Here is a 25,293-nt window from a genome sequence, read left to right as displayed (position 1 = left end):
TAATAGATTTTGAATTCTTGCCAATTAAAACCTGTTGCCTTCTTAGCTCTTTGAGTTAAATATAACATAGTTGGGAAAAACAGATAACACAGTTATCCTTAGAGTGACACTGAACAAATAAAATACAAACAGTAGGTTGTGGCAGCAAAGAGAAGAAAAAAGAAAACATTTTAATTTTCAAAGAGGATGTTAGATTATTGTTTCTGCAAGTGAATTCTGAATGGTAATTTTATTATATCCATAATTTTGTTAATCCCCAACCTTTCTGTTACAACATATTTTTATTTTCAACATTTCAAAGTAATATTGACAATTCTCAAAGCTTCCCTTGTAGAGAATGTTGTATATAGCATTCTCTGTATTATTGGAATGATCTTAAAATAAGTTCATTTGTAAAATTCTATTGAACTATATTCTAAAGGTGAATAAAAGAAAAATAATTTATTTTTAAAAATAACATTTTAACATACTAGGGCTAGGACTGGGCAAATAGCAAGAGTCAGTTCTCCCTCAGAATCAGTCTGCTTGCCAAATTTATACAAGTATGGTAGATTCTTCCAGAAAGACAAAATCTTTTTAAATCTTATTTTTAACTTTTCATTTGAACAGTGTAGTACAGAGAGAGAGAGAGAAACAATATCCTCATGAATTTTCTTCTGTCATTAATCAATATATAAAATGTTGTATGTACATACTGAAATATTTACAGATAAAATGATATGGGGGGGTACAAGGGCAGGTCAGTGGTAGAATTCCTGCCAGCCTTGTGGGAGACCCGGGTTTGATTCCTGGCCCATGCACTTCCCCCAAAACAAGCAAAACAAACAAAAAAGCAAAACAAAAATTCAACAAATGTTGCTGCAATAATGGGATACTCACATGGAAAAATAATGAAATATGACCCCACCATACAGCAAAAAAAATAATAATAATATGATGTCTGAGATTTGTTTCAAAAATAATATAGTGGGAAGTGGGAATGAGTGCATATAAATGAAATAAGATTGGCCATGAGTTGATAATTATTGAAGTTGAGTGATGGGAATATATAAATTCATTATTGTACTCTCATACTATATATGTTTGAAATCTTCCATAGTGAAAATTGCACACACATATGTATACACATATATATGTACATACACATAAATGTGTGCATGTGTGTATAATAATAGCATTCTTTGTAACAAGATTCGATTTACATTTCAAAAAAGGTCTGCTTTTTCTCCAACTCAGATTTAGAAGCAAAATTGTAACTTTTTACTCAGAGGCTTTCTTCATATACCCATAGATAAATGTTTTGATTTGGAATAAACTTCTATTCTGGCAGAATTCTAAGGGACCAATACCAATCCATTCTCAGGAAATTTAGGAAAGAAAGAGAATGGAAATCTTGCCCATCTATGTCTCCTAAAACAGAAATCCTTTTTATGTGACATTTTTAAGAGGCTTACAATAAATAGGTGTATTCTCTCAGCAATTAGGGGACAACCAATTGCTAACTGTGGTGTAAATACCTGAAACTATATGAAACTGACTCCTGAGTAAATACCAAAGAGGAGTGAAGTGAACCAAAAGAGTGCTGGAAGTACATGGAAAAAGTTGAATTGTACCTGAAGACCAGGTAGATTCTATTCTATTCTATTTAGATGCAATACCGTCACAATACTGAGCCCCCAAATCCAGCAACTTGCCACAGAGGATCACTATGTTGTATACAGGTCTGTGTGTTCCCCACCTACCACCACTATCCATTCCCACGTTTAATAGTCAAAGTCCCAGGACGTCTGAGTGTCTGAAACCCCATACCTTCCCTAATCCTTAACTTTAACAATCATTATACCAAGTAGTCACCTGGCCAAACACAAAAAAAAGATATTAGGAACCGTCAAAGGAGCAAGGAACTAGATGTCAGTCATAGGCAAAGGATAGATTGACTGATTGCAGAATAGAACCTTGAGCCAAGTAAGGAGGAATGGTAATGGGAAGTGGTCCGAAGTCAAATAGGTTTTGCTCCTACATAATTGCTATGGAAGACTACAATAAATATGGTAGTTTGTGAAGCAAATGGTTCTGTTTCAAAATTCCACAGTTTGACTACATCTACATGCCCACTAGTATCAGATACAGCCCCAGAACCAGGTCTGCTTATTCCCAGTACAGAAGGCTAAAATTTAATTGTTGAGAAATGACATATTCCTCCACATATTTTTTTTCCTAAATGTCAACTGTCTCACACCTTCAACTTCATATATCCATTCATACCAAGGGTGATTATACTACTGGTTACTTACTTTCTCTTTTTCACCAACTATAATTTGTGAATGGGAGAAGTGTGCAGTTATTTATGCTTACTAAAATCTCTTCAAAAGTATATTTATATTTAATTTGGTTATGGATTTTAATTAATGACAACACTAGAACAACTAACTCTAAAATAAGACTAATTTTATGTGGCTTGTGAAAATCATCCTCACCTGCCCATTTTGCATAATTTAATTTATTCTTGTTTATAACATGATAATTAAATTTTATCTCCAGTTAATTCAAATTAAAATTGTAAGTTATAATTATATCTCCATGTAGAAAAGATCAGTGTGGCTAGGAATTTCAAGAATCTGAGTTAATCGAAAATTTTTATTCCACTCTTGTCATTATCCATAAGACAGCTATTCATTCAATAATACATGTATTATATATATATATATATATATATATATCACTTTCAATTTCTGCAACAGATCTACGTATTCTGAACTCTTCCACTATAGGTTTAATTAAGGACTAAGTGGATTTTGAGCACTTTCTCTATAGCTGTAAGAGTACTGATGTGCCTTTATGGGATGTTAGGTTGAGACAAACTTGATACAGTGTATAAGAAACCCTAGAAGACTTAACTCAAACCTCACCATTCTGATGACTCCTACAATTGAAAATTTTGGCCAAGATCAGATAAAATGCTTTGGTTCACCATAAAGGCTTCTAAATCTCTACAATTCCCTACATCTGGTGAACTGATGCTCAAGGATGTTTCTATTATGAGCTGAACATAAACAAGGAACAGGCTGGAGGGAAGGGTCAATGGCTGAGAATGGAAGAATGTGTAGTAGAAGAAGAGGGAGAAGAAGGATATACATGAGGAAGAGGGGAATGAGTATACAATGTGGAAGGAACAGGAGAAGAGTGAAGAAAGGTGGCTTAGAGATCAGTCAGGCATGAATTCAGTCTCCTCACCCTATTTCCCATTTTATTACAATAGCACTTCTCTATGTCTTCTGTGCAACATTACAGTAGAATTCTATATTAAAAAAATAATAATATCACTTTATTTCTCCCCCCTTCTTTCTCCCCTGAAAATTTCTCAGAACTGAGAGAGACATATCAGGCGACTTTCTTCCCCGATTGCTAAATGCATGGTAGACATCAGAGGCTCCCATATTGCTCTAGGGTAGTGTATTTATAGTGTGGCCTGAGGATCGGTGGCATCCACACAATGGTCAATGAAAGGATAACAGAAACTGAGAATAAGCACTTAATATTGGACAGCTCTTCCTTACAGTTGAATACAAATGAATATATATATAGAATGGACATTAAAAAATAATACCATTAGGCAAAAAACACAGCAATAGTTGTTGCAGGACTTAATGGATGCTAACACTGATAGGCACAAGTACCCTACAAAATAGAATATTTACAGTCTCAGAGTGTCTCCCCTGAAGACACTTGCTAACTAGAAAAGGAAAATAACTTTTCAGTAGAGAAGTATGACAGACACCACCTTAACCATGTGATCAAAGTTAACATCACCAGTAATAAGACATATCAGTATCATGTACCCCCTGATACGATGCACTGGAAAAGGCACAAGATCACATCTACGGTATTCTTGCTAAAAATATATCACCTCAATTTAATCGTAACATAACATCAAGTAAATTTAAAATCATGAAAGACATAGAAGGACTGGTTTCACAGATTGAAAGAAACTAAGGAGACATGACAACTAAATGTAATGTGTGATCCCGGGCTGGATGTTGGAAGAGAAAAAGGACATTAGTGAGAAAATTGGCAAAATTTAATTTTTATTAAGGTCTGCAGATTATTGATAGTAATGTATCAATGTTAATTTCCTGGTTGACATTCTGGAAAGCTGAATGAAGGACATACCACACTTTCTTTACTATTTTTGCAACTTTTTTTTTTGAAAGTCTAAAATGATTCAAGATAAAAAAAAATTGTTTTTTAAAAAAACTCTCTCTCCATAATAGATTAGGGCTAAGGGTCAGAACTATTTCTTCATCACAAGTAGTGTGAGAAGCACTACTCTGGGGCATTGAGAGAGAGATAGATGGCTGAGGGTTGAAGGGCACAAAATTAAAGATTTGGTGCATCCAGGACAAAAGAGATATGTTTTTCAGCTCTTCACCAAACATTAAAATTGGTGCATTTCAGAGATGAAATGGGACACTCGTGAAAAATACGGAGCAGTATTATCACATCATTGCAAACTAACAACCTGCTATGAGATCTTTTACATTACTTTTCTCAAATAAGACAATTTTACCATGAAGAGAATTTGATGGTAATTTGAAGATGTGTTGTCTAAAAGCATTGTCTTTCTAATATTTTGTAAAGGTGTTACCTTATCCGGTGAGTGAAGAAGATAAAGGACATCAGCATAATGAAAACCTTCTGTTTCTTGTAATTCATTCTGTAATAGATCATTCCTTAGGACAATGCATGCCAAGGAAAATGCCACTTCAACCTAAATATGTGGTTTTCAGAAGTTAATTTTTCACTCATGCTTTATCAAATGATATATTTCATCGTATAAGCATATTTATATAAAATACATTTCAAAAGATACTATAATATAAACTTTTGATTCCCCTTCTCTGACTAGGTATCTAGGTATCTATAGACTAGTAATCACTATTGGTGGAATGTCCCTTATAATTTTTAACAGCTGGGGAAATACTCTTTTCTTGTGTGAAGGCACAACTACAGAATTATATTTAAGAGCACGGTTGGAAGCAACCCGGAAAACCAGCACATGTAAAGAGATATCCTAATGGAATACTTATACCCCTTCCACATATAAAAATTGCTTTAAAAAAAAAAAAGCTGGGTTAGTATGCTGCTTTAAACTGGTTGTTAGCTACTGATCATTGTGGTATAATGGATGCCTGTCCGTTTAAGCAGGGCATTGGGGAGTAGTACTCTGAAATAGCTTTTTCTCCTCTAGTTCTCAAGTAATTTAATGCCCATTAGGGAGATATAAATAAACACTGTTTACCACAGGACCTCAATTGACAAATGCTTTTTTTGAAGTATCACACTTTGGGTTTCTATGAGAAACCCAAAATTCTATGAGAATTTGAAAAGCATAATTACTGAATTACTGTGAAAATATCTTTATTTTAGAATCGTATTTTTAGGAAAGATATTGAAATTTGTTTTAACAAATTTCAGAACTCACTGAAATGTAGATGGATTCAATTGCAGTAACTATTTTGTCATGAAAATGCACATTATAAAATAAAATTATATTTTCATGTGGCATTTTCAAGTCTTATAAAATTTACCTGTGCCTTGAAAGTCAGTGTTATTTTTACTTATAATAACTCAGGAGGCCAAGATTGCTAGCATATGCTTCTTTCTTTTATTGCACTGATCAATTCATATAATAAAATAATCCCTTTTATAGTAAAAAAAATATATATCTTTTCAGATATCACACGCATTTCATTAAGAGAAACAATGTTATGCTATATATTTTTCTACTAAGTTATTTTTATTTCCACCACATCCTATAGCAAATTTTGAGGAGAAAAATGTATATTTTGTTGTTATAACTTCTTGCCTGGCCAATTATGGATATCCTTCATTTCTAAAGCTTTGAATAGATGTGGATATCATTTTATTAAAGGCACTTTACTAGAAGTAAATAGAAGAGTTAAATGGCTCTTCAACAACTCATCATGGTCCTTAGTAATGTCTGCTTTTGAGAAAACATTGCTTGGTGAAAGGTAGGGCTGCTTTGAAGGTGTAGTGCTGACAGCATTCATTTATATTTGAGAAATAGTGTCACATGAGTTACACAATCCTATTTTCCCTGTCCAGTTTTAGCTATCAATATCTGAGTGAAGAAGGGGAGAAATTCTGTAAATAGTCAAGTACCTGAGGAGTAATACTTATTTGATGAGTAAGGATGTAAGACTTTCTCATCATCTTTGAGAAAATTCACATTTTAATAAAGTTTACTACTATATTATGGTTTGTAGCAAACTTTAAGAAAATAACTTCTGGGATTTTCTTTAAAAGATGGAATATTTTTACTATGCTTATGAACTTGCATAAGATATATATTATTCTTAAAAGTTATAGTTCCACTAATTTTTACTATATCAGAAAAATATTTAAACCTTTATATGTACCTTAATATTAGGAGAAGGGTGATTTCTTAGTAGTTGAATGAGTACTGGAAAGGCATTTTCCTCTACAACAAATCGTTGACTAATGGGATTGCTTGTATGGGCAACACCTGTAAGAGTCCAAATATCAATGAAGTAACAAGCAAAATTTGATATTTTTGGTTGATTAAGTGTCATAAAGTAATATGGTTAGTAAACTGTAAAAGAAATGTCTACATTTACATTTTATTAACAGTCCTGAATTATGTTTTCTAAAAGGCAAAAGTAAATAAATATGGAGAATTTACTATTAGAAGTGTAGATGGCTTTCTAATAGTTAAAAGACAAGGAAATTAGAAATACTATGATGTCTAGGAATAATAATAATAATATCATTTATTGGAGAATTATTAAATGCTAGGAATTAAGCTTAAAGGTGCCGTTGTTTTCCATAAAATTTTATTTTTCACAAAAATGCCTGGAGTAAATCACCTAGTTAAAATTTCTGGATTCCTTAAATTTAACTTACTACAAAGATAATCTTAATGTCTCCCTTTATAACACTAACTTAAATTGTAAGCCTATTCCCAATGGAGGAGCTCAAGTCATCTCTTTCTAGTGGGAATGCACAAATAATGTTAATTCTGCTATTTTGCTGATAAACACACAGAGCGTGGGCTTACATAAATACATATAATTACATATAAATACAAGATTGGACCTGCCTATGAACAATGAAGAGAAGCCACTTATGCGTTGTGATCTGAAGAAGTTTGAAGAAACTATAAGAAGTAGTCTTTTCCTTGATGATCCCCACTGGCCACTCTGATGGCCATTCTGATTGATTCCCACCGCCTATACTGGCCACTCTGGCTTGTACACAAACACTCTTTAGCTGTGATGTACTGAATGCATAGTGTGCCAAGTGAGCTAGGAAGTAGGGCTAAAAAGAGTAAGGTAGAATATCTGCCGTAAAGGAGTTTACATTCTATAGGGGAAGCAATTATTTAAATACATAATTGCAATACAGTACATGTGCATGAATAGAAGTAAGTACAATGACATTTGAATCACAAAAGAGGATTTTCTAACCTTAGGGTGGGTGGAGAAAGGATCAGCTAGGGAGATTTCAAAGAGTGAACATACAAGAGATTAGTCTTAAAAATGAGTGTTATTGTGCTCACTTTGGCAGCACACATACTAAAACTGGAACGATACAGAGAAGATTAGCATGGCCCCTGTGCAAGGATGACACACAAATTCGTGAAGCATTCCATATTTTTAAGAAAAAAAATGAGTGTTATTGATAAGGATGATGATGATAGTGGTGGTGGTGTTATAAGTAGACTATCCTCTAAACCGGATTGGCACATATTTGGGGTGACACGCTATAAGGTTGAGAAGAGAACCACCACAAGGAGTAGGGTGAACAATTATTGGAACTGAATCAGGGCCATCAATGGTTTTTATTCCAACAAGTTGGTCTGTAGAGATGTCATAATACCAGGGGCTTTGAATAGAGTCCTGAAAAAGTATCTTCTTAGTAGTGGGGTTGTGAGTCCTAGAGTATATTCTGCTCTAGACTTACCCTAACAAAGCTTAAACCCTAGCTGAAAGGGGATCAAACAGATCTCAAGTAACACAATTACACAATTACATGCCAGAACACAAACTTTACTCTCCTTAACAGAAATCAACATGACCCAGAACCCATTAATATAAAACTCATAATGTCCAGCATTCAATCAAAACAACCTGTGCATGATTTAAAAATATGAAATGCTTAGAATAAATATGACCAAAAATGTGCAAGAACTGTATACTAAAAACTATAAAACACTGCTAACAGAAATTAAAGAAGACCTAAAAAATGGAGAGATAGACTATGTTCATGAATCAGAAGACTCAAAATTGTTAGGATGTCAATTTTCCCCAAATTTCTTATGGATTCATTGCAACCCCAATCAAGATAGCATGCGTTTTTGTAGAAATTGATAGGCTGACTAAGAAATTTATATGGAAATGTAAAGAATCTAGAATAGCCAAAACAACTTTTAAAAAGAATAGCAAAGTTGAGGGACTTACACTACCTGCTTTCAGAATCTATTATAAATCTATAGTAATCAAGACAGTGGGTATCACATAAAGATAGCCAAATAAGGATATAGAACAGAATAAAAGTCCAGAAATAGATCCAGATATGCATAACCAATTGCTTTTTGACAAAGGCACTTAGGTAGTTCAAAGGAGAAAAGGACAACATTTTCAATAAATGAGGCTGGAGCAATTGGATAATCGTATGCAAAAAAAAAAAAAAAAAAAGAATCTCAACCATATACAAAAATTAACTAAAATGAGCTAAAACCACATACCTTCCAGATGAAAAGAAAAAATCTTTTTGACCTTAGTTTGGACAAAAAGTTTCATAAATAAGAAAAAAGAAAACCCATGAAGTATAAAAGAAAAAAAATCAATCAAATGGATTCATCAAAATTTAAAACTTTTCAAAAAGACCTTATTAGAGCACAGAGTGCTTGGATTGATGAAAAAAATTTGGAAATAGAAAGTGGCGATGGTTGCACAATATCATGACAATAATTAATGTGGAATTGTACACTTAAAAATAGTTAAAGTGTAAATTATATAGATATATATCCTATTATCACAATAAAAAATTTAAAAATATACTATCACAAAAATGGAAAGAAAAACCATAGACTGTGAGAAAATATATGCAAAACATACATCTAACAAAGAATGCATCTAGAATTCTTACAACTCAATAAAAAGATAACACAGCAAAATCAATGGGCAAAAGATTTGAACAGACACTTCACCAAAGCATATATACAAATGGCAAATAAGTATACGAAAAGGTGCTCTACATCATTAGTCATCAGGAAAATGCAAATCAAAATCACAATGAGATTCACTACATGCCCATTAGAATGGTTAAAATTTAAGTCTGACCATACTAAGTACTGGCTAGTGTGTGAAACTATTGAAAATACTTTGCACTGCTGTGAGAATGTGAAATGGTAGCCCCACTTTGAAAACAGTTTAGAAGTGTCTTAAAAGTTAAACATATACCTACCCCATGACTAACTCCAGGAATTTACTCAAAAGAAATGAAAATGTGTCCATGCGAAGGCTTGTACACAAATGTTCGTGACAATTTTATTTTTAATAGCAAGAATATTGGGGAAAAAATGTCCATCAACAGGCTTATAGATAAACAAATCATAGCATATCCACTCAATGGAATACTTCTCAGCAATAAAAAAGAAGTGAACTCTAACAAAAAAAAAAGTGAACTCTTGATATGCATAATAACATGGATGAATCCCAAAATAATTATGCTGAGTGCAAGACAAAGGATAAAAGAGTACATGGCCTGTATAATGTACATAAACTTCTAGAAAATGGAAACTAATCTAGGGTGACAAGAAAGCAGATCATGGATGACTGGTAATGGGGTCAAGGAGGGAGGGATGAAAAAGAAGTGAAAAATTTGGGGGAGGTAATGATTAAATTCATTATTTTGATTGTGGTAGTAAAGTCACAGCCTATATATAAACACAGCAAATTATACATAATAAATATAAATATTTATTGTATTTTAATTGTATTGTGTATTTTATTTAAATTATTGTATGCCAATTATATTTCAATAAAGCTAAACCCCACCACATTAAAAAAAAGCCATTTCAAATATGCTCCATATGTTCAAGAATATAGAAGAAAACATGACATGATGAGAATGGAAATGGGAGACAAGTATCTATATAGCTATGTATTTATTTCTCTCTATGTATGACCAGTACGAGCTGATAGTTTGAAAGCAAAACCTTGTTCCTATAGGAGAACTCCTGGTCTATGGCAGATGTGGCAAGATTTGAAGTGAATTAATGAGAAGAAATTGTTTCATATGCTATCATTTATTAGAATTTTCAAAATATCTATAACATACCATAGTCTCTGGCTAGCAAAAAGAAACATCTCTGAATAATTGTCTTGGAGCAGTTAATGAATTTCTACAGGTAGCTTTTTGCAAGCAAGGAGGAAAAAAACTTGGAGAACTGATTCCTACATACTTCAGCCAGCTGGACTATTTTAAAGGAAATACAATGAACTAGAAATAATGATCTTCTTTTCTCATGTCTTTAAGATGCAGTATTCAGTCAGTCCCAAGCATTCATGAAGGTCAGCAAAGAACCCAAACTTTTATTGTATAAGGTCAGTCACTGACAATTCCACAACACTGTTCAGGTATCCCAAAATATTAGTTATTTTGCAATGAAAAGAACATCTAGACCCAGTGGCCACTTAATAAACAAAGAACCATTACAGAAAGTAAAGAAACTGCCACAGTATTAGAAAATTTTTGTTCTATGTCTTGAAAAAATATGTAGTTCTTGAGATTCAAAAAAAGAAATATTTTCCTCACAAACTTAAAAAATGAAATGCCTTAAGTAAAAATAGGCAAAACCATTGGCCTCTTTCCCCTTTCGAACCATAGTTCAAGAGCAAGACATATAAAATTCTTAATTATACCACTTTTAATCATCAAGGTCTTAGAGAAATAAAAAATTAAAATAGCCTTTTTATAGATGCAATATGGTTTAGGACTTTAACGGGAGAGGGTTAAAGAGGAAGAGATTAATTTATACTTCTCTATCTATGGCCTTTATTTTTCTTATATTAAAGAAATTAAGAACACATGTACAAACCAATACAAATGGATCCCACTGCTCTGATGACACTTAGAAGTGTGCCTTCAGCTATGTTACTAATCCTTAGTAAGCGAACCAATGGTGCAATTCCATTCCCTTCACATATTTGATTTTGATGCATCCTGCTGTCCTTACTTAGAGCTATGACTGCTTCACCTCCTGGTTAAGAAAAGCAAGGAGATATGTCTGATATTCCAGTTCCCTGTTCTGCATTATACAGACTTAAGTATAGAAAATAACTTACCAACATACTGCATTTTAGCTGATGGTGACAAAAGCATGTTTATTATAAAGTTGTATCCAATTTGTTCTGCCATATACTTTTGTTGTTTAAGGGTTTGTCCGGCCAAGGCCCAAAGTGCCACAGCTCCTTGTTCCTTAACATCTATTTGAAATGCCTATTGAAAAAAATATTCCATTCATTTTATGAGGATTTATTGAACCCTTTAGGGATGTATGTTTTATAAAATCTTTATTTCAGACTCATTTCAGTTCTCTGTTCATTTAACAAAATTCAAAATTGAATACCTTGTCTAAAAATCACAAAAAAATCATAAAATTCCTACCTTTAGGAGTTTTAAAAGATACTTAGTTAATGATTTTTCCAGAAATGACTTCTGTATAGCAGGGTTGAAATTTGCCAGTGATTCTACAGCCATTGCACCCTTCACTTGGACACTAAGTTGTTTCCCTTTAAAAAGAGCCACCAGAGGAGGAATCACTCCTTCCATAGCTATCGCATTCTGAACCTCTGTATTGCCACGGGCAACCTCAGCAATTGTAGCAGAAGATACAGCTTTCAACACATCTTCAAATGAATTCAAGAACCAGTTAGATAAATATTTTGAAAAATAAGAGGTATCAAAATTCAGCATATTACAACTATGTGATGATATTTTGAGTCATTGATTATATACCCAAAATGGATTGTTCGTATGTTAAGAATGTTTGTATTTATATGTTATGTCTTGTCAATAAAAATTTTTTTAAAAATTCAGCATATCATTTAGCTTCCTAAAATCAAACTTATGGAAAATTAGTAGAGAATTTAGAAAATAAAAATAAAAAAAGGAAATAAAGCTGTCCAGATTCTCACCGCCCAAACACAAAGTTGTGATTTGCTATTTTCCACTATTTTTATGAATATGTAGATATAGTTATACATTTTAGATATAGCTATATATTTAACACACTCTACTATAAAAGCAATCTCCTGCATTTTTATTTACCATCAAAACAAGAAATTTTCATTCCTCATCAACATCAATGTCTTCTATATATTCTGTTAAATGAGTATATCACATTTCTTTAGCCATTCACGTGTTTTGAAGATATATATTGTTTTCCATTTTTTGCTATTTTAAACAATGTTTAGGAAAAATCTTCTTTGTACATAAGATATTTCCTTCATGTTTATATCTTTTCCCCTTAGGATAGAATCTCAGGAATTACTGGAATAATTTAATACATCCCAGTATATTCCTTTTAAAAAATGATAATAGCGCTTTACCCTTCCTAGACAAAGTATGAGAATATCAATGTTACTGTCTTTTTTAGTATAGGTATTATCATTAAGAATAAGCACTTAAACTTTGCAAATCTGATAGACAAAAAATTTATTTTGTATTTTTGGTCACCGTGAAACCAAACATTTTCCTACATGCTTATTTACCAGTTGCATTTGCTTTTTAAAAAGCTTACATAAAAGTTGCAAAAATGAATCAAAGAACTCCTGTACTTGGATTTATCAATTTTTAACATTTTGCCATTTTGATATTCTCTGTCTAGGCAATTATTTTTCTAAATTTGAGTGTAAGTTGTATATATATATATATATATCATGGTCCCTTCTTTATACTGAAAAGTATATTTTCTAAGAACAAGAATATTATCTTTTATAACCGCAGGGAAGTTACTAAATACAGTACTTTTACTAATCATAATGTCTTTTATCACATTTATTTTCCTCCAATACTGACTGGTTCAACACTAAAATCATGTACTACATTTAGTTATTATGGGCATTTAATCTCCTATAATCTGGAACAGTTCCTCAGTCTTTTTTTGTCTTTTATGACAGATAATTTTAGTGAATATGGGCTAGTTATTTTAGAGGCTGTTCCTCAATTTGTTTCCTCATAACAAAATTCAGGATATCCATATCCATCCAGAATATTTACAAAGTGATATTATGTTCTTTAACATCTTACACAGCATTACAATGTGTCCATGTGTCAATCATTGGTGTTGGTCATTTTGTTCACCTGGTCAGGTATTGCAGTTTCTCCACTATATAGTTGCTATTTTTTTTCCTTTCAACTAGCATGGAAAACACTTTAGGAACATGTAAATATCTTGCTCCTCATCAAAATCTATCCTCCCCCAACTAGATTTAGCAGTTATTGGCGATTCTTTAAAAAAATGTTTATTGTGGTAACATATATAGTACACAAAATTTTCCATTTTAACCCCTTTCATATGTACAATTCAGTGATAGTAATAACACTCACAATATTGTGCTACCCATGCATTACCAAAATTTTTCATTAGTCCAAGTAGAATCTCTGTGTCCACTAAGCATTAATTCCCCATTCACCACTATCCCTCCCCACCGCCACCTAATTACATCCTGGTAGCCTCTACTCTATTTTCTAACTCCATGAATTTGCTTCTAGGTATTTCATATAAGTAAGATTATACAATATTTGATATTTTGTATCTAGCATTATTTCGCTCAACATAATATCTTCAAGGCTACTGTGTGGTAGTATGTGTCAGAACTTCATTCCTTTTTAATGCTGAATAATAATCCATTGTATGGATATATCACATTTTGCTTATTCATTCATCTGTTCAGGGACACTTGGGTTGCTTCCACCTTTTGGCAATTGTGAACAAATAATGCTTACTTATGAACATTGGTGTACAAATATCTGTTCAAGCCCCTGTTTCCAATTATTTTTATTATTTTCTAAAAGTGGAATAACCAGGTCACATGGTAATTCTCTGTTTATGTTTCTGAGGAACTGTGAAACTTTTCTACGTTAGCTGCACCATTTTACATTCCCACCAACAACGTATGAGGGTTCCTATTTCTACATATCCTCATCAGCACTATTTGCTTTGTTTTTTCAACAGTTGCCATCTTAGTGAGTTTGAAGTGGTATCTTATTAGGGTCTTGAATTGTATTTCCTTAATTGTTAATAATGTTGAGGTCTTCACATGTTCCTATTGGCCTTTTGTATATCTTCTTTGGATAAATGTCTATTTCATAAGAATTTGAGTATCAGCTTTTCCATTTTCTGCAAAATGGCTACTGGAACTTTGATCAGGATTTACTGATAGATCACTTTGGATATTAATGATATTTTAACAAGAGTAAATTTTCCAATCCATGAAGGCAGGAAGTCTTTCCATTTATTGAAGACTTTAATTTCTTTCAGCAATGTTTTGTAGTTGTCCATACGCAAGGTTTTTATACCCGCCTAGTTAAATTTATTCCTAGATATTCATTTAGACTCTATCACAAATGGAATTGTTTCTTGATTTCCTTTATGGATTGTTCATTGTTGGTGTATAGAAACATAACTGATATTTAATTTTTTATTAAAAATTTTTAATTTTTAAAAATTTTATATATTATGCATAAAAATACAGTTCCCTATACCACCCTATTAACCCGTTGCATTAATAAGATACATTTGTTATAACTTATGAAAGAACATTTTAATAATTGTACTATTAACCATAATCCATCCTTTACAATAGAGTTCCTTCTGTTGCACAGTTTTGTTTTTCTGTCTTGAGTTTTATTCTAGTAACATAAAAACTATCAAAAATTTCCTCTTTTTAACCACAGTCACATATATCATTCAAAGCTGTCAATTACATTCACAATGCTGTGCTACCATCATGACCATCCATTACCAAACTTTGCAATCAACTCCATTAGAAATTCTGTACAATTTAAGCATCAATTCCCTATTCCCTGCCACCAAACCAGTCTCCGGTAACCTATATTCTAGATTCTGACACTCTAGGTTTGCTTATTCTAATTATTTTTATCAGTCTGATCATACAATATTTGTTACTTTGGGGTCTAGCTTATTTCACTCAACATAATGTCTTTAACATTCATCTGTGTTGTCACATGTATCACAACTTCATTCCTTTTTAAAGCTGAATAATATTCCATGGTATGCATATACTACATTTATTTATCCATTCATCTGTTGATAGACAAGAGGTTGCCTGTATCTTTTGGCAATTGTGAATAATGCTGCTATGAACGCTGGTGTGCCAAAATCTTTTCGAGTTCCTGCTTTTAATTCTTTAGGGTTTATACCTAGTAATGGGATTGTAGGTTCATATGGTACTTCTCTACTTAAGTTTTGAGAAACTGCCAAACTGCTGTCTTCCACAGCAGCTGCACGATTTTACATTCCCACCAATGATGAATGAGTGTTCCTATTTCTCCACATCCTCTCCAGCACCTGTAATTTTTTTTATAGCAGCTATTCTAGTGGGCATCAAATGGTATCTCATTGTGGCTTTTATTTGCATTTCTCTGATGGCTAATGATAGTGAGCATCTTTTCATGTGCTTTTTAGCTGTTTGGTTTATTTATTTATTTATTTATTTATTTATTTATTTTAACATGGGCAGGCACTGGGAATCGAACCCGGGTCCTCTGGCATGGCAGGAAAGCATTCTTGCCTGCTGAGCCACCGTGGCCCGCCCTTTTTAGCTGTTTGTATATCCTCTTTGGAGAAATGTCTATTCAACATTTTCCCAATTTTTAATTAGGTTGTCTTTTTGTTAGTAAGTTGAACGATTTATTTTTTAATGTTTTTTATTGTGAAATATAACATATATACAAAAAAGGAATAATTTTCACAGCACAGCACAATTAGTTATAGAACAGATTTCAGAGTTTGGTATGGGTTACAATTCCACATTTTAGACTTTTACTTCTAGCTGCTCTAAGGTGCTGGAAACTAAAAGAAATATCAATATAATGATTCAGCACTCATATTCATTTGTTAAACCTTACCTTCTCTGTATAACCCCACCATCTGAAGGATTTATTTTTATATTCTGGATATTAAACCTTTTCCAGATATGTGGTTTCCAAATATTTACTTCCATTAAGTAGGTTGTCTTTTCACTTTCATGAAAAGGATAAAGTCCTTTGATGTGCATATTTTTAATTTTCAGCACTGCTTTCAATGCATCCTATAAATTTTGATATGCTGTGTTTCATTCACCTCAGTAATCTTCTTTGATCTTGTAATTTCTTCTTTGACTACTTTGTTTAAGAGTGTGCTATTTACCTTCCATATATTTGTTGATTTTCCAGTTCTCTGCCAGTTATTGATTTCCAGCTTCATTCCACTGTGACAAGAGAAGACACTTTGTATTATTTGAATCTTTTTAAATATACTGAGACTTGTTTTGTGATACAACATATGGTCTATCCCAGAGAATCATTCATGTGTGCTTGAGAAGAATGTTACCCTGCTGTTTGGGGGTTCAGTGTTCTGTATGTGTATTAGATCTAGTTCATTTATCGTATTTTTTGAGTTCTCCTTTTCCTCTTTGATCTTCTAGCTAGATGTTCTATCTATTGAGGAGGGTGGTGTATTGAAGTCTCCAACTATTATTTTAGAGGTGTCTATTTCTCCCATCTGTTTTGCCAGTATTTGCCTCATATATTTTGGGGCACTATGGTAAGGTGCACAAATATTTATGGTTGTTATTTCTTCTTGGTGGCTTGATCCTTTATTTATATATATAAAACACACACACACACACACACACATATATCTATAATACTGTCTTTCTTTGTCTCTTGTAACAGCTTTTGAATTAATGTCTATTTTGTCCAATATTAATATGGCTACCCCAGCTCTTTTTGGGTTACTATTTGCATGGATTAATTTTTCCATCCTTTCACTTGCAAACTCTTTATATCTTTGGGTCTAATGTGAATCTCTTACAAACAAGATATGATGGGCTCATGCTTTTTAAAAAATCAAAACTGCCAATCTATATCTTTAGATTGAGGAGTTATAATCCATTAACATTCAGTATATTACCATAAAGGCAGTACCTACTTTAGACATTTTGTCCTTTTGTTTTTAGTTTCCTTTCTCTTTTTTTTTTTTTTTTGCCTCTTCCTTTATTGCTGCCTCCTTTTCTGTATAGTTGATCTTTTGTGGTGTGTCTGTCTAATCCCTTTCTCATTTCCATTTCTATATAAAATACTTTCCCTTTTGCTACCCTGGGTTTTGTGTCATACAACTTATATCTATAACCTACTAATTTGAAAAGATACCAACTTAGCTTCAATAGCATACCACTCTCTGCTCCCAAAGAAGGACAGTATTATAGATAGATGTGTGTGTGTGTATGTGTATGTTTTATATATATAAATAAAGGATCAAGCCACCAAGAAGAAATAACAATCATAAATTGTTATTTATAAATAACATATATTCCCCTCTGTATATTGTTCTTGTCTCATATTACCTTTTTATATTTTGCATGTCCATTATCAGGAAATATGAGTCTTCCTGTTCAATTGAATTCTAATCCCTTTCTCATTTCTGTTTCTGTATATGTTTAAAATATTTGTGGTTATCCTGGGTTCTGCTCTTCTGACTACATGATTTCAATTGCCCTGTCTTCTAGTTCACTGATTCTTTCTTCTGCCTGTTTAAATTTGTTGTTGTATGCCTCCAGAGTATTTTTAAATCTCTATTACTGTGATTCTCATCCCCATAAATTCTCTTATGCTTTTTAAACTTTCAAATTATTTATGCTCATATATTTTCTTCTTTTTTAAAAATACTTTATTGATAAAATTTAACATACAAACATTCTTAACAAATATTTCATACATGGTATATAGTCAGTGGCTCACGATATCATCACATAGTTGTGTGTTCATCACCATGATCATTTTTTTGAACTTTGCATCACTCCAGAAAAAGAAATAAAAAGAAAAAAATGAAAAACTCATATATACCATACCCCTACCCTTACCCTTTACTGACCACTAGTATTTCCATCTACGCAATTTATTTTAACATTCGTCTCCCCTATTATTTATTTTTTATACATATTTTTTTTACTTATCTATCCATACCCTGAATATAAGGATCATCAGATACAAGGTTTTCATAATGACACAGTCACATGGTAAAAGCTATATCAATATACAACCATCTTCAGGAAACAAAGCTACTGAGCACAGCTCTACAGTTTCAGGTACTTCCCTCTAGCCACTCCAATATACCATAAACTAAAAAGGGATATCTATATAATCCATAAGAATAACCTCCAGGATAACCTCTCATCTCTGTTTGAAATCTCTCAGCCACTGACACTTTATTTTTTTCTCATTTCTCTCTTTCCCCTTTTGGTCAAGCTTTTCTCAATCCCTTGATGCCAGGTCCCAGGTCATCCTGGAATTTCTGTCCCATGTTGCCAGGGAGATTTACACCCCTGGGAGTCATGTCTCATGCAGAAGGGGAGGGCAGGGAGTTCACTTGCCATGTCGGCTTAGAGAGAGAGAGGCCACATCTGAGCAATAAAAGAGGTTCTTTGGGGGTGACTCTTAGGCCTAATTTTAAGTAGCCTTAGCCTATCTATCATTTGCAGGAATAAGTTTCATAGGGTGACCCAAAAATTGAGGGCTCAACTTATTGATTTGGTTGGCCCCACTGATTGTGAGAATATCAGGAATTCTCCAAATGGGGAAGTGAATATTTCATCCTTTCTCCCCAGTCCCCCATGGAGACTTTGTAAATATTTCACTGTTCAAATCTCTCTGGGATTTATCAGGGCATCACACTAACTGGGCAAACCAACAAAATCTCATGGCCTATTCAAGATTACATGTACTTATGATGTTCAACTAAACTGACCATATTAGTTAAATTAGGAAATGCACTACCCAAAATATAAATTTTACACCAAATAAATATCTCTCCCTTTAGACTCACACATACATTTTCTTTGTAATGTCCTTTAGCTCTATATCCACTATTAGTTTATTTCTATCTATATTTTCCTTCATTTCCTTAAGTTGATTTAGGAGATTTTGTTTGAACTTGCTTGATTAGTTCTTCCAAATTGTGTGTCCTCTGAAGTTTTACTTTGTTCCATTCAATGAGTCATACATTCCTGTCTTAGTATGGCTTGCAATTTTTTGCTGATGCTGGGCATCTGAGTATTTTGATGTGTTAACCTGGAAGTCAGTGTTTTCCCTCCTGCCTGTGGTTTTATTGTTGATTGGCTTTGTGTTAAGGCTGTTCTTTGATGCTGTGTCCAACTTATTCTGGACGTATAGAACTCTTTAACTCAAATTTTCTCAGCTCTTCTGTACATGATTCTTGCCCTGAATATGCAGCACAATTTTTAAGATTGTCTTTTTGTGTGTGTGCAAATTGTTTCACCTCCAGGAGAAAGCTTCCTTTCCTCTGTTCTTTCTTTGGGAATCTTGATCTATTCTGTTCATTTTTGAATGGAATTTTCTCCCCAGGTCCAATGATTTGTTTAAATTCTATCCCTCCCAAATTCTATTTGTTCAAATTCTAAAGTATGATGAAAAGTGTCCCCTTTTCATTACACTTTTTAGTTCTTGGACCCATTCTGTCTGACAGAAGTTCAGTCCTCCACCCTAATTTTTATTTCCATGAGGCTTTTCTGCCTCTGGTTTCTTCCCCATTAGGATATCCCATCCCAGAGAGTCAATGGGGTCAATCCAGAAAAGTCTGTTTTGGTTTAAATGGTCCAGCAAAGAGAGACTGGATTGAGTGCATGAACCTCTTGCCAACAGTTCTGCTGTGGTCTCTTCTTCTCCTGGGGACACTTTTTTTACATGGCACTCCTCACTCTGGGTCTCTAAGGACCTGGGTCCTTCTGCCTGGATATACATGAGATTCTAACTTGCTACTATGAGTGGCTCTATGGTCTCCATCCATGGTAGGAGGGATCCAGGCGTGCTACCTCTGGGTGACTCTCCAGCTGCATGGAACAAAGTGAGTGGAAGGGGTCCAGACTGGCAGGTGTGGGGCATAAATTTCCTACCTGATTTGGTGTTTTACTTTTTCTTCAATTCAGAATTTATGGAGTCACTCTCAGTCTCTAGCATACTTTAGAGATCCATGCAAGTGGAATTTCTCCTTTTATTAGTTGATTCTGAGGGAAGACTTATGTCACTTTGTTGATGACATCATTCCCTGTATTCCATACTGATTTTTGCATGCTGATTCCCACTTTGCTGAATTCATTAATTAGCTCTAGTAGCTTTTCTGTGATGTACTTAGGATTTTCTCTATATAGGATCATATCTGTGAACAAAGAGAGTTTTACTTCTTTCCCTTCCAAATTTGGATGAATTTTATTTCTTTTTCTTGCCTAATTACGCTGAATAGAACTTTCTGTAGGATGTTGAAAAGTAATGGTTAGAGCAGGGACCCTTGTCTTATTCCTGAATTTAGGGGTAAAGCTTTCAGTCTTTCACCATTGAATATTATGGTAGATATGGGTATTTTCATAGTATTCTTTATCATATTGAGGAAATTCTCATCTTTTCCTATTTTATGAGTGCTTTTATTAAGAAAGGATATTGGATTTTCAAATTATTTTCTGCATTACTTGATATAATCATGTGTTTTCTTCCTCTTCATTCTTTTGATGTGGTATATTGCATTGGTTTATTTTTATTATATTGAATGACTTGCATTCTTGGTAGAAATCCTACTTGGTCACTGCATACAGTTCTTTAAATATACTGTTGGATTCAGTGTGTTAGTATTTTGTTGATGTTTGCTTACAAATGGGATCACAGATTTCTATTTCACTCAAAGAGTTATAATCCATTAATTCCCTTATTTATATTGATGCTTAAATTGTCCAAGATTTGGCTAGTGAGAGTTCCTTCAAGCTGATCTCCCTTTTCCTTTCGACAAGGCTCCATGATTCTTTTTTAGCATTTTTAAATTCTGTGTCACAATAGATGTCACACACACACACACACACAATTCCAATCTCATCCCATAGGATTCAGGGTTCTTCCTTGCCTGTTCACATTCTGTAGATTTATTTTCACAATAAGAAACTACTAATAGAACACATTTATTCATTTTTTAATTCCTATAATACTTATGCATTAGCTAGGGTTCTCTAGAGAAACAATATCAACAGGGAACACTCAGAAATATAAAATTTATAAAAGTGTCTCACGTGACTGGGGAACGCAGAGTCCAAAATCCCTAGGGCAGGCTGTGAAGCTGACGATTCCAATGGAGGATCTGGATGAACTCCACAGGAGAGGCTCACCAGCTGAAGCAGGAAGAGAGCCTGTCTCTTCTGAATCCTCCGTAAAAGGCTTCCAGTGATTAGACTAAGCATCATTCATTGCAGAAGACACTCCCTTTGGCTGATTACAAATGGAATCAGCTGTGGATGGAGCTGACATGATCATGATTTAATTCTATGAAATGTCTTCAATCGCAACAGACAGGCCAGCACTTATCCAACCAAACAGGTACCACCACTTGGCCAAGTCGACACATGAACCTGACCATGATATCCCACCCCTTGTCAACTTGGTAACTATAACTATACATACCACCTTAAACCATACCTAATTTCTAAATAAAAAACAATAAAACACATTTTTTCTTTCACCTAACAATATTCAACTGTCCTGCATATAACTGGAAACACATTAAATCTCTCCAGAATAGGGTACAAATCCTTGGGTAATATTCATTCTTAAACTTGATATCTTACAACTTAAATAGTATAACATGAACAAAACAGCATCACAGTCCTTGTTTCTGTAACTGATCACGTGGTTGTAGTTCATATTTATCACTATCTTCTTCCACTACCCACTCTATGTTCCCTTTACCCTCAGTAAGCACTTCAGATGGCCATGGTTCTTTGCCTGGTGGGGTGATCCAAACCTTCATTCCTGAAGTTTCAGACCCATTGGTAGTCCTGCCTAGATTGGGTTGTTGCAGTTTTCCATTGACTTTAATCACAGGGCATGGTAGTATTAAAAGATGCCCTAGGGGGTCTCCTGTATTCCAAGAAAACTCTTCTTTACCTCCATTGTGTAGTTGCAGTCCTATTTCCCCCTGATAGTCAGGGGCAATCACCCCAGACAATAATGCAATCCCCTTCTTGGCTTGTTGATACGGAGGCATGAGTAGCCCAAAGTGACTGTGGCAGTTTTAGATTCCAGTTCAATGGAATCATTGTTGTTTCTCCTGGTGGAAGCACTCCCCCTTTCGGAACTAAAACCTGTAGACCAGCAGAGCTCAGGGTCGCAGGGACAGGAAGCAATATTTTCCTAGTGGGTCACTAGGGGTAATAGTGAGTGGTGCCACTCCCATTTCCACCCCTTGGTTCCTGAACCCATGGATCCTGTCTATAGGAGAAACAGCACCAAACAGCGGACGCTGATTCAGAGCATACACAGCTTCCTGGAAAACATTACCCCAGCCTTTCAAGGTATTGCCACTTAGTTGGTGCCATAAATGAGTTTTCAAAAAGCCATTCCACTGTTCTATCAATCCAGCTGCTTCTGGATGATGGGGGACATGGTAAGACCAGAGAATTCCATGAGCATGTACCCATTCCTGCATTTCATTTGCTGTGAAGTTTGTTCCTTGATCAGAAGCAATTCTATATGGAATACCATGATGATGGATAAGGCATTCTGTAAGCCCATGGATGGTAGTTTTGGCAGAAGCATTGTGTGCAGGGAAAGCAAACCCATATCCAGAGTATGTGTCTATTCCAGTTAGAACAAATTGTTGCCCCTTCCATGAAGGGAGTGGTCCAGTGTAATCAACCTGCCACCATGTAGCTGGCTGGTCACCTCGGGGAATGGTGCCATATTGGGGGCTAAGTGTGGGTCTCTGCTGCTGGCAGATTGGCCACTCAGCAGTAGCTATAGCTAAGTCAGCCTTGGTGAGTGGAAGTCCATGTTGCTGAGCCCATGCATAACCTCCATCCCTGCCACCATGACCACTTTGTTCATGAACCCTTTGGGGAATGACAGGAGTTGCTGGGGAAAGAGGCGGACTGGTATTCAAAGAATGGGTCATCTTATCCACTTGATTATTAAAATCTTCCTCTGCTGAAGTCACCCTCTGGTGTACATTCACGTGGGACACAAATATGTTCATGTTTTTAGCCCACTCAGAAAGGTCTACCCACATACTTCTTCCCGAGACCTCTTTGTCACCAGTTTTCCAATTATGGTCTTTCCAAGTCCCTGACCATCCAGCCAAACCATTAGCAACAGCCCATGAGTCATTATACAAACACACCTCTGACCAATTTTCCTTCCAAGCAAAATGAACAACCAGGTGCCCTGTTAGAAGTTCTGCCCACTGGGAGGATTTCCCCTCACCACTGTCCTTCAAGGACACCCCAGAAAGGGGATGTAGTGCTGCAGCTGTCCACTTTCAGGTGGTACCTGCATATCATGCTGAACCATCTGTAAACCAGCCCTAAGTTTTCTCTTCCTCAGTCAATTCACTGTAAGGAATTCCCCAAAAGGCTATAGCTCTAGACTGGGAAAGAGAAGGTAATGTGGCAGGAGTGGAGACCAGGGGCATTTTGGGGCCACTTCTTCATGTAACTCACTTGTGCCTTCAGGACCTGCTCTGACCCTATCTCATACATACCATGTCCATTTTACAATAGAGTGCTGCTGCGCATGACCAACTTTATGGCTTGGTGGGTCAGACACACCCAGCTCATGATAGGCAACTCAGGTCTCATGGTAACTTGGTGGCCCATGGTTAAGTGTTCAGTCTCTACTAAGGCCCAGTAGCAGGCCAAAAGCTGTTTCTCAGAAGGAGTGTAGTTATCTGCAGCAGATGTTAAGGCTTTGCTCCAAAATCCAAGGGTCTGCATTGTAATTCTCCTATAGGGGCCTGCCAAAAGCTCCAGATACCATCTCTATTTGCCACTGACACTTCCAGCACCATTGGATCTGCTGGATCATATGGCCCAAGTGGCAGAGCAGCTTGTACAGCAACCTGGATCTGTCGCAGAGCCTCTTCTTGCTCAGATTCCCACTCAAAATTAGCAGCTTTTCTGGACACTCTATAAATGGGCACACCCAAATGAGGAATATGTTGTCACCAAAATCCAAAAAGACCAACTAGGTGTTGTGCCTCTTTTTTGGTCGTAGGAGGGGCCAGATGCAGCAACTTATCCTTCACCTTAGAAGGGATATCTCAACATGCCACACACCACTGGACACCTAGAAATTTCACTGAGGTGGAAGGCCCCTGTATTTTTGTTGGATTTATCTCCCATCCTCTGACACGCAAATGCCTTACCAGTAAGTCTAGAGTAGTTGCTACTTCTTGTTCACTAGGTCCAATCAACATGATATCATCAATATAATGGACCAGTGTGATTTCTTGTGGGAGGGAGAAATGATCAAGTTCCCTCCAGACAAGATTATGACATAGGGCTGGAGAGTTGATATACCCCTGAGGTAGGACAGTGAAAGTATATTGCTGACCTTGCCAGATGAAAGCAAACTGTTTCTGGTGGTCCTTACTAATAGCTATTGAGATAAAAACATTTGCCAGATCAATAGCTACATACCAGCTACCAGGGGATGTATTGATTTGCTCAAGCAATGATACCACATCTGGAACAGCAGCTGCAATTGGAGTTACCACCTGGTTGAGCTTATGATAATCCACTGTCATCCTCCAAGACCCATCTGTTTTCTGCACAGGTCAAACAGGAGGGTTGAATGGGGATGTGGTGGGAATCACCACCCCTGTATCCTTCAAGTCATTAAGAGTGGCAGTAATCTCTGCAATCCCTCCAGGAATCCGGTATTGCTTCCGATTTACTATTTTGCTCAGTAGGGGCAGTTCTAGTGGCTTCCACTTGGCCTTTCCCACCATAATAGCCCTCACTGCACGAGTTAGAGAGCCAATGTGGGGATTCTGCCAGTTGCTCAGTATGTCTATACCAATTATACATTCTAGAACTGGGGAAATAACTACAGAATGGGTCCAGGGGCCCACTGGACCCACTGTGAGACGGACCTGAGCTAAAACTCCATTGATCACCTGGCCTCCAT

At 35.1% G+C, this 25,293-nt stretch overlaps 2 protein-coding genes and 1 non-coding gene across 10 annotated transcripts in view; 2 read left to right on the top strand and 1 right to left on the bottom strand.

Moving 5' to 3' along the window:
• ANKAR (ankyrin and armadillo repeat containing) overlaps positions 1 to 25,293 on the bottom strand; it is a 94,333-nt gene that overhangs the window by 18,879 nt on the left and 50,161 nt on the right. For 7 of the 8 annotated variants that reach the window (XM_077154421.1, XM_077154422.1, XM_077154416.1 and 4 more), the window contains 5 exons: positions 11,716 to 11,957; positions 11,394 to 11,547; positions 11,147 to 11,308; positions 6,441 to 6,547; positions 4,646 to 4,768 (listed from right to left, as the gene is read on the bottom strand). In XM_077154421.1, coding sequence (XP_077010536.1) covers positions 4,646 to 4,768; positions 6,441 to 6,547; positions 11,147 to 11,308; positions 11,394 to 11,547; positions 11,716 to 11,957 — 788 coding nt within the window. The remainder of the gene's footprint in view (positions 1 to 4,645; positions 4,769 to 6,440; positions 6,548 to 11,146; positions 11,309 to 11,393; positions 11,548 to 11,715; positions 11,958 to 25,293) is intronic. The other variant, XM_077154420.1, reaches the window with a different exon arrangement.
• OSGEPL1 (O-sialoglycoprotein endopeptidase like 1) overlaps positions 1 to 25,293 on the top strand; it is an 84,556-nt gene that overhangs the window by 54,745 nt on the left and 4,518 nt on the right. The gene's annotated exons all lie outside the window — the stretch shown is intronic.
• LOC143678373 (U6 spliceosomal RNA) lies at positions 7,593 to 7,699 on the top strand. The gene has a single exon (XR_013173186.1). It is a non-coding gene; the product is annotated as a U6 spliceosomal RNA (small nuclear RNA).

The sequence above is a fragment of the Tamandua tetradactyla genome, chromosome 3 (genome assembly GCF_023851605.1).
Source record: "Tamandua tetradactyla isolate mTamTet1 chromosome 3, mTamTet1.pri, whole genome shotgun sequence".
Lineage (NCBI taxonomy): Eukaryota > Metazoa > Chordata > Mammalia > Pilosa > Myrmecophagidae > Tamandua > Tamandua tetradactyla.
The sequence above is the reverse complement of the archived record's forward strand: the minus strand, read 5'-3'. Positions and strand labels throughout refer to the sequence as shown.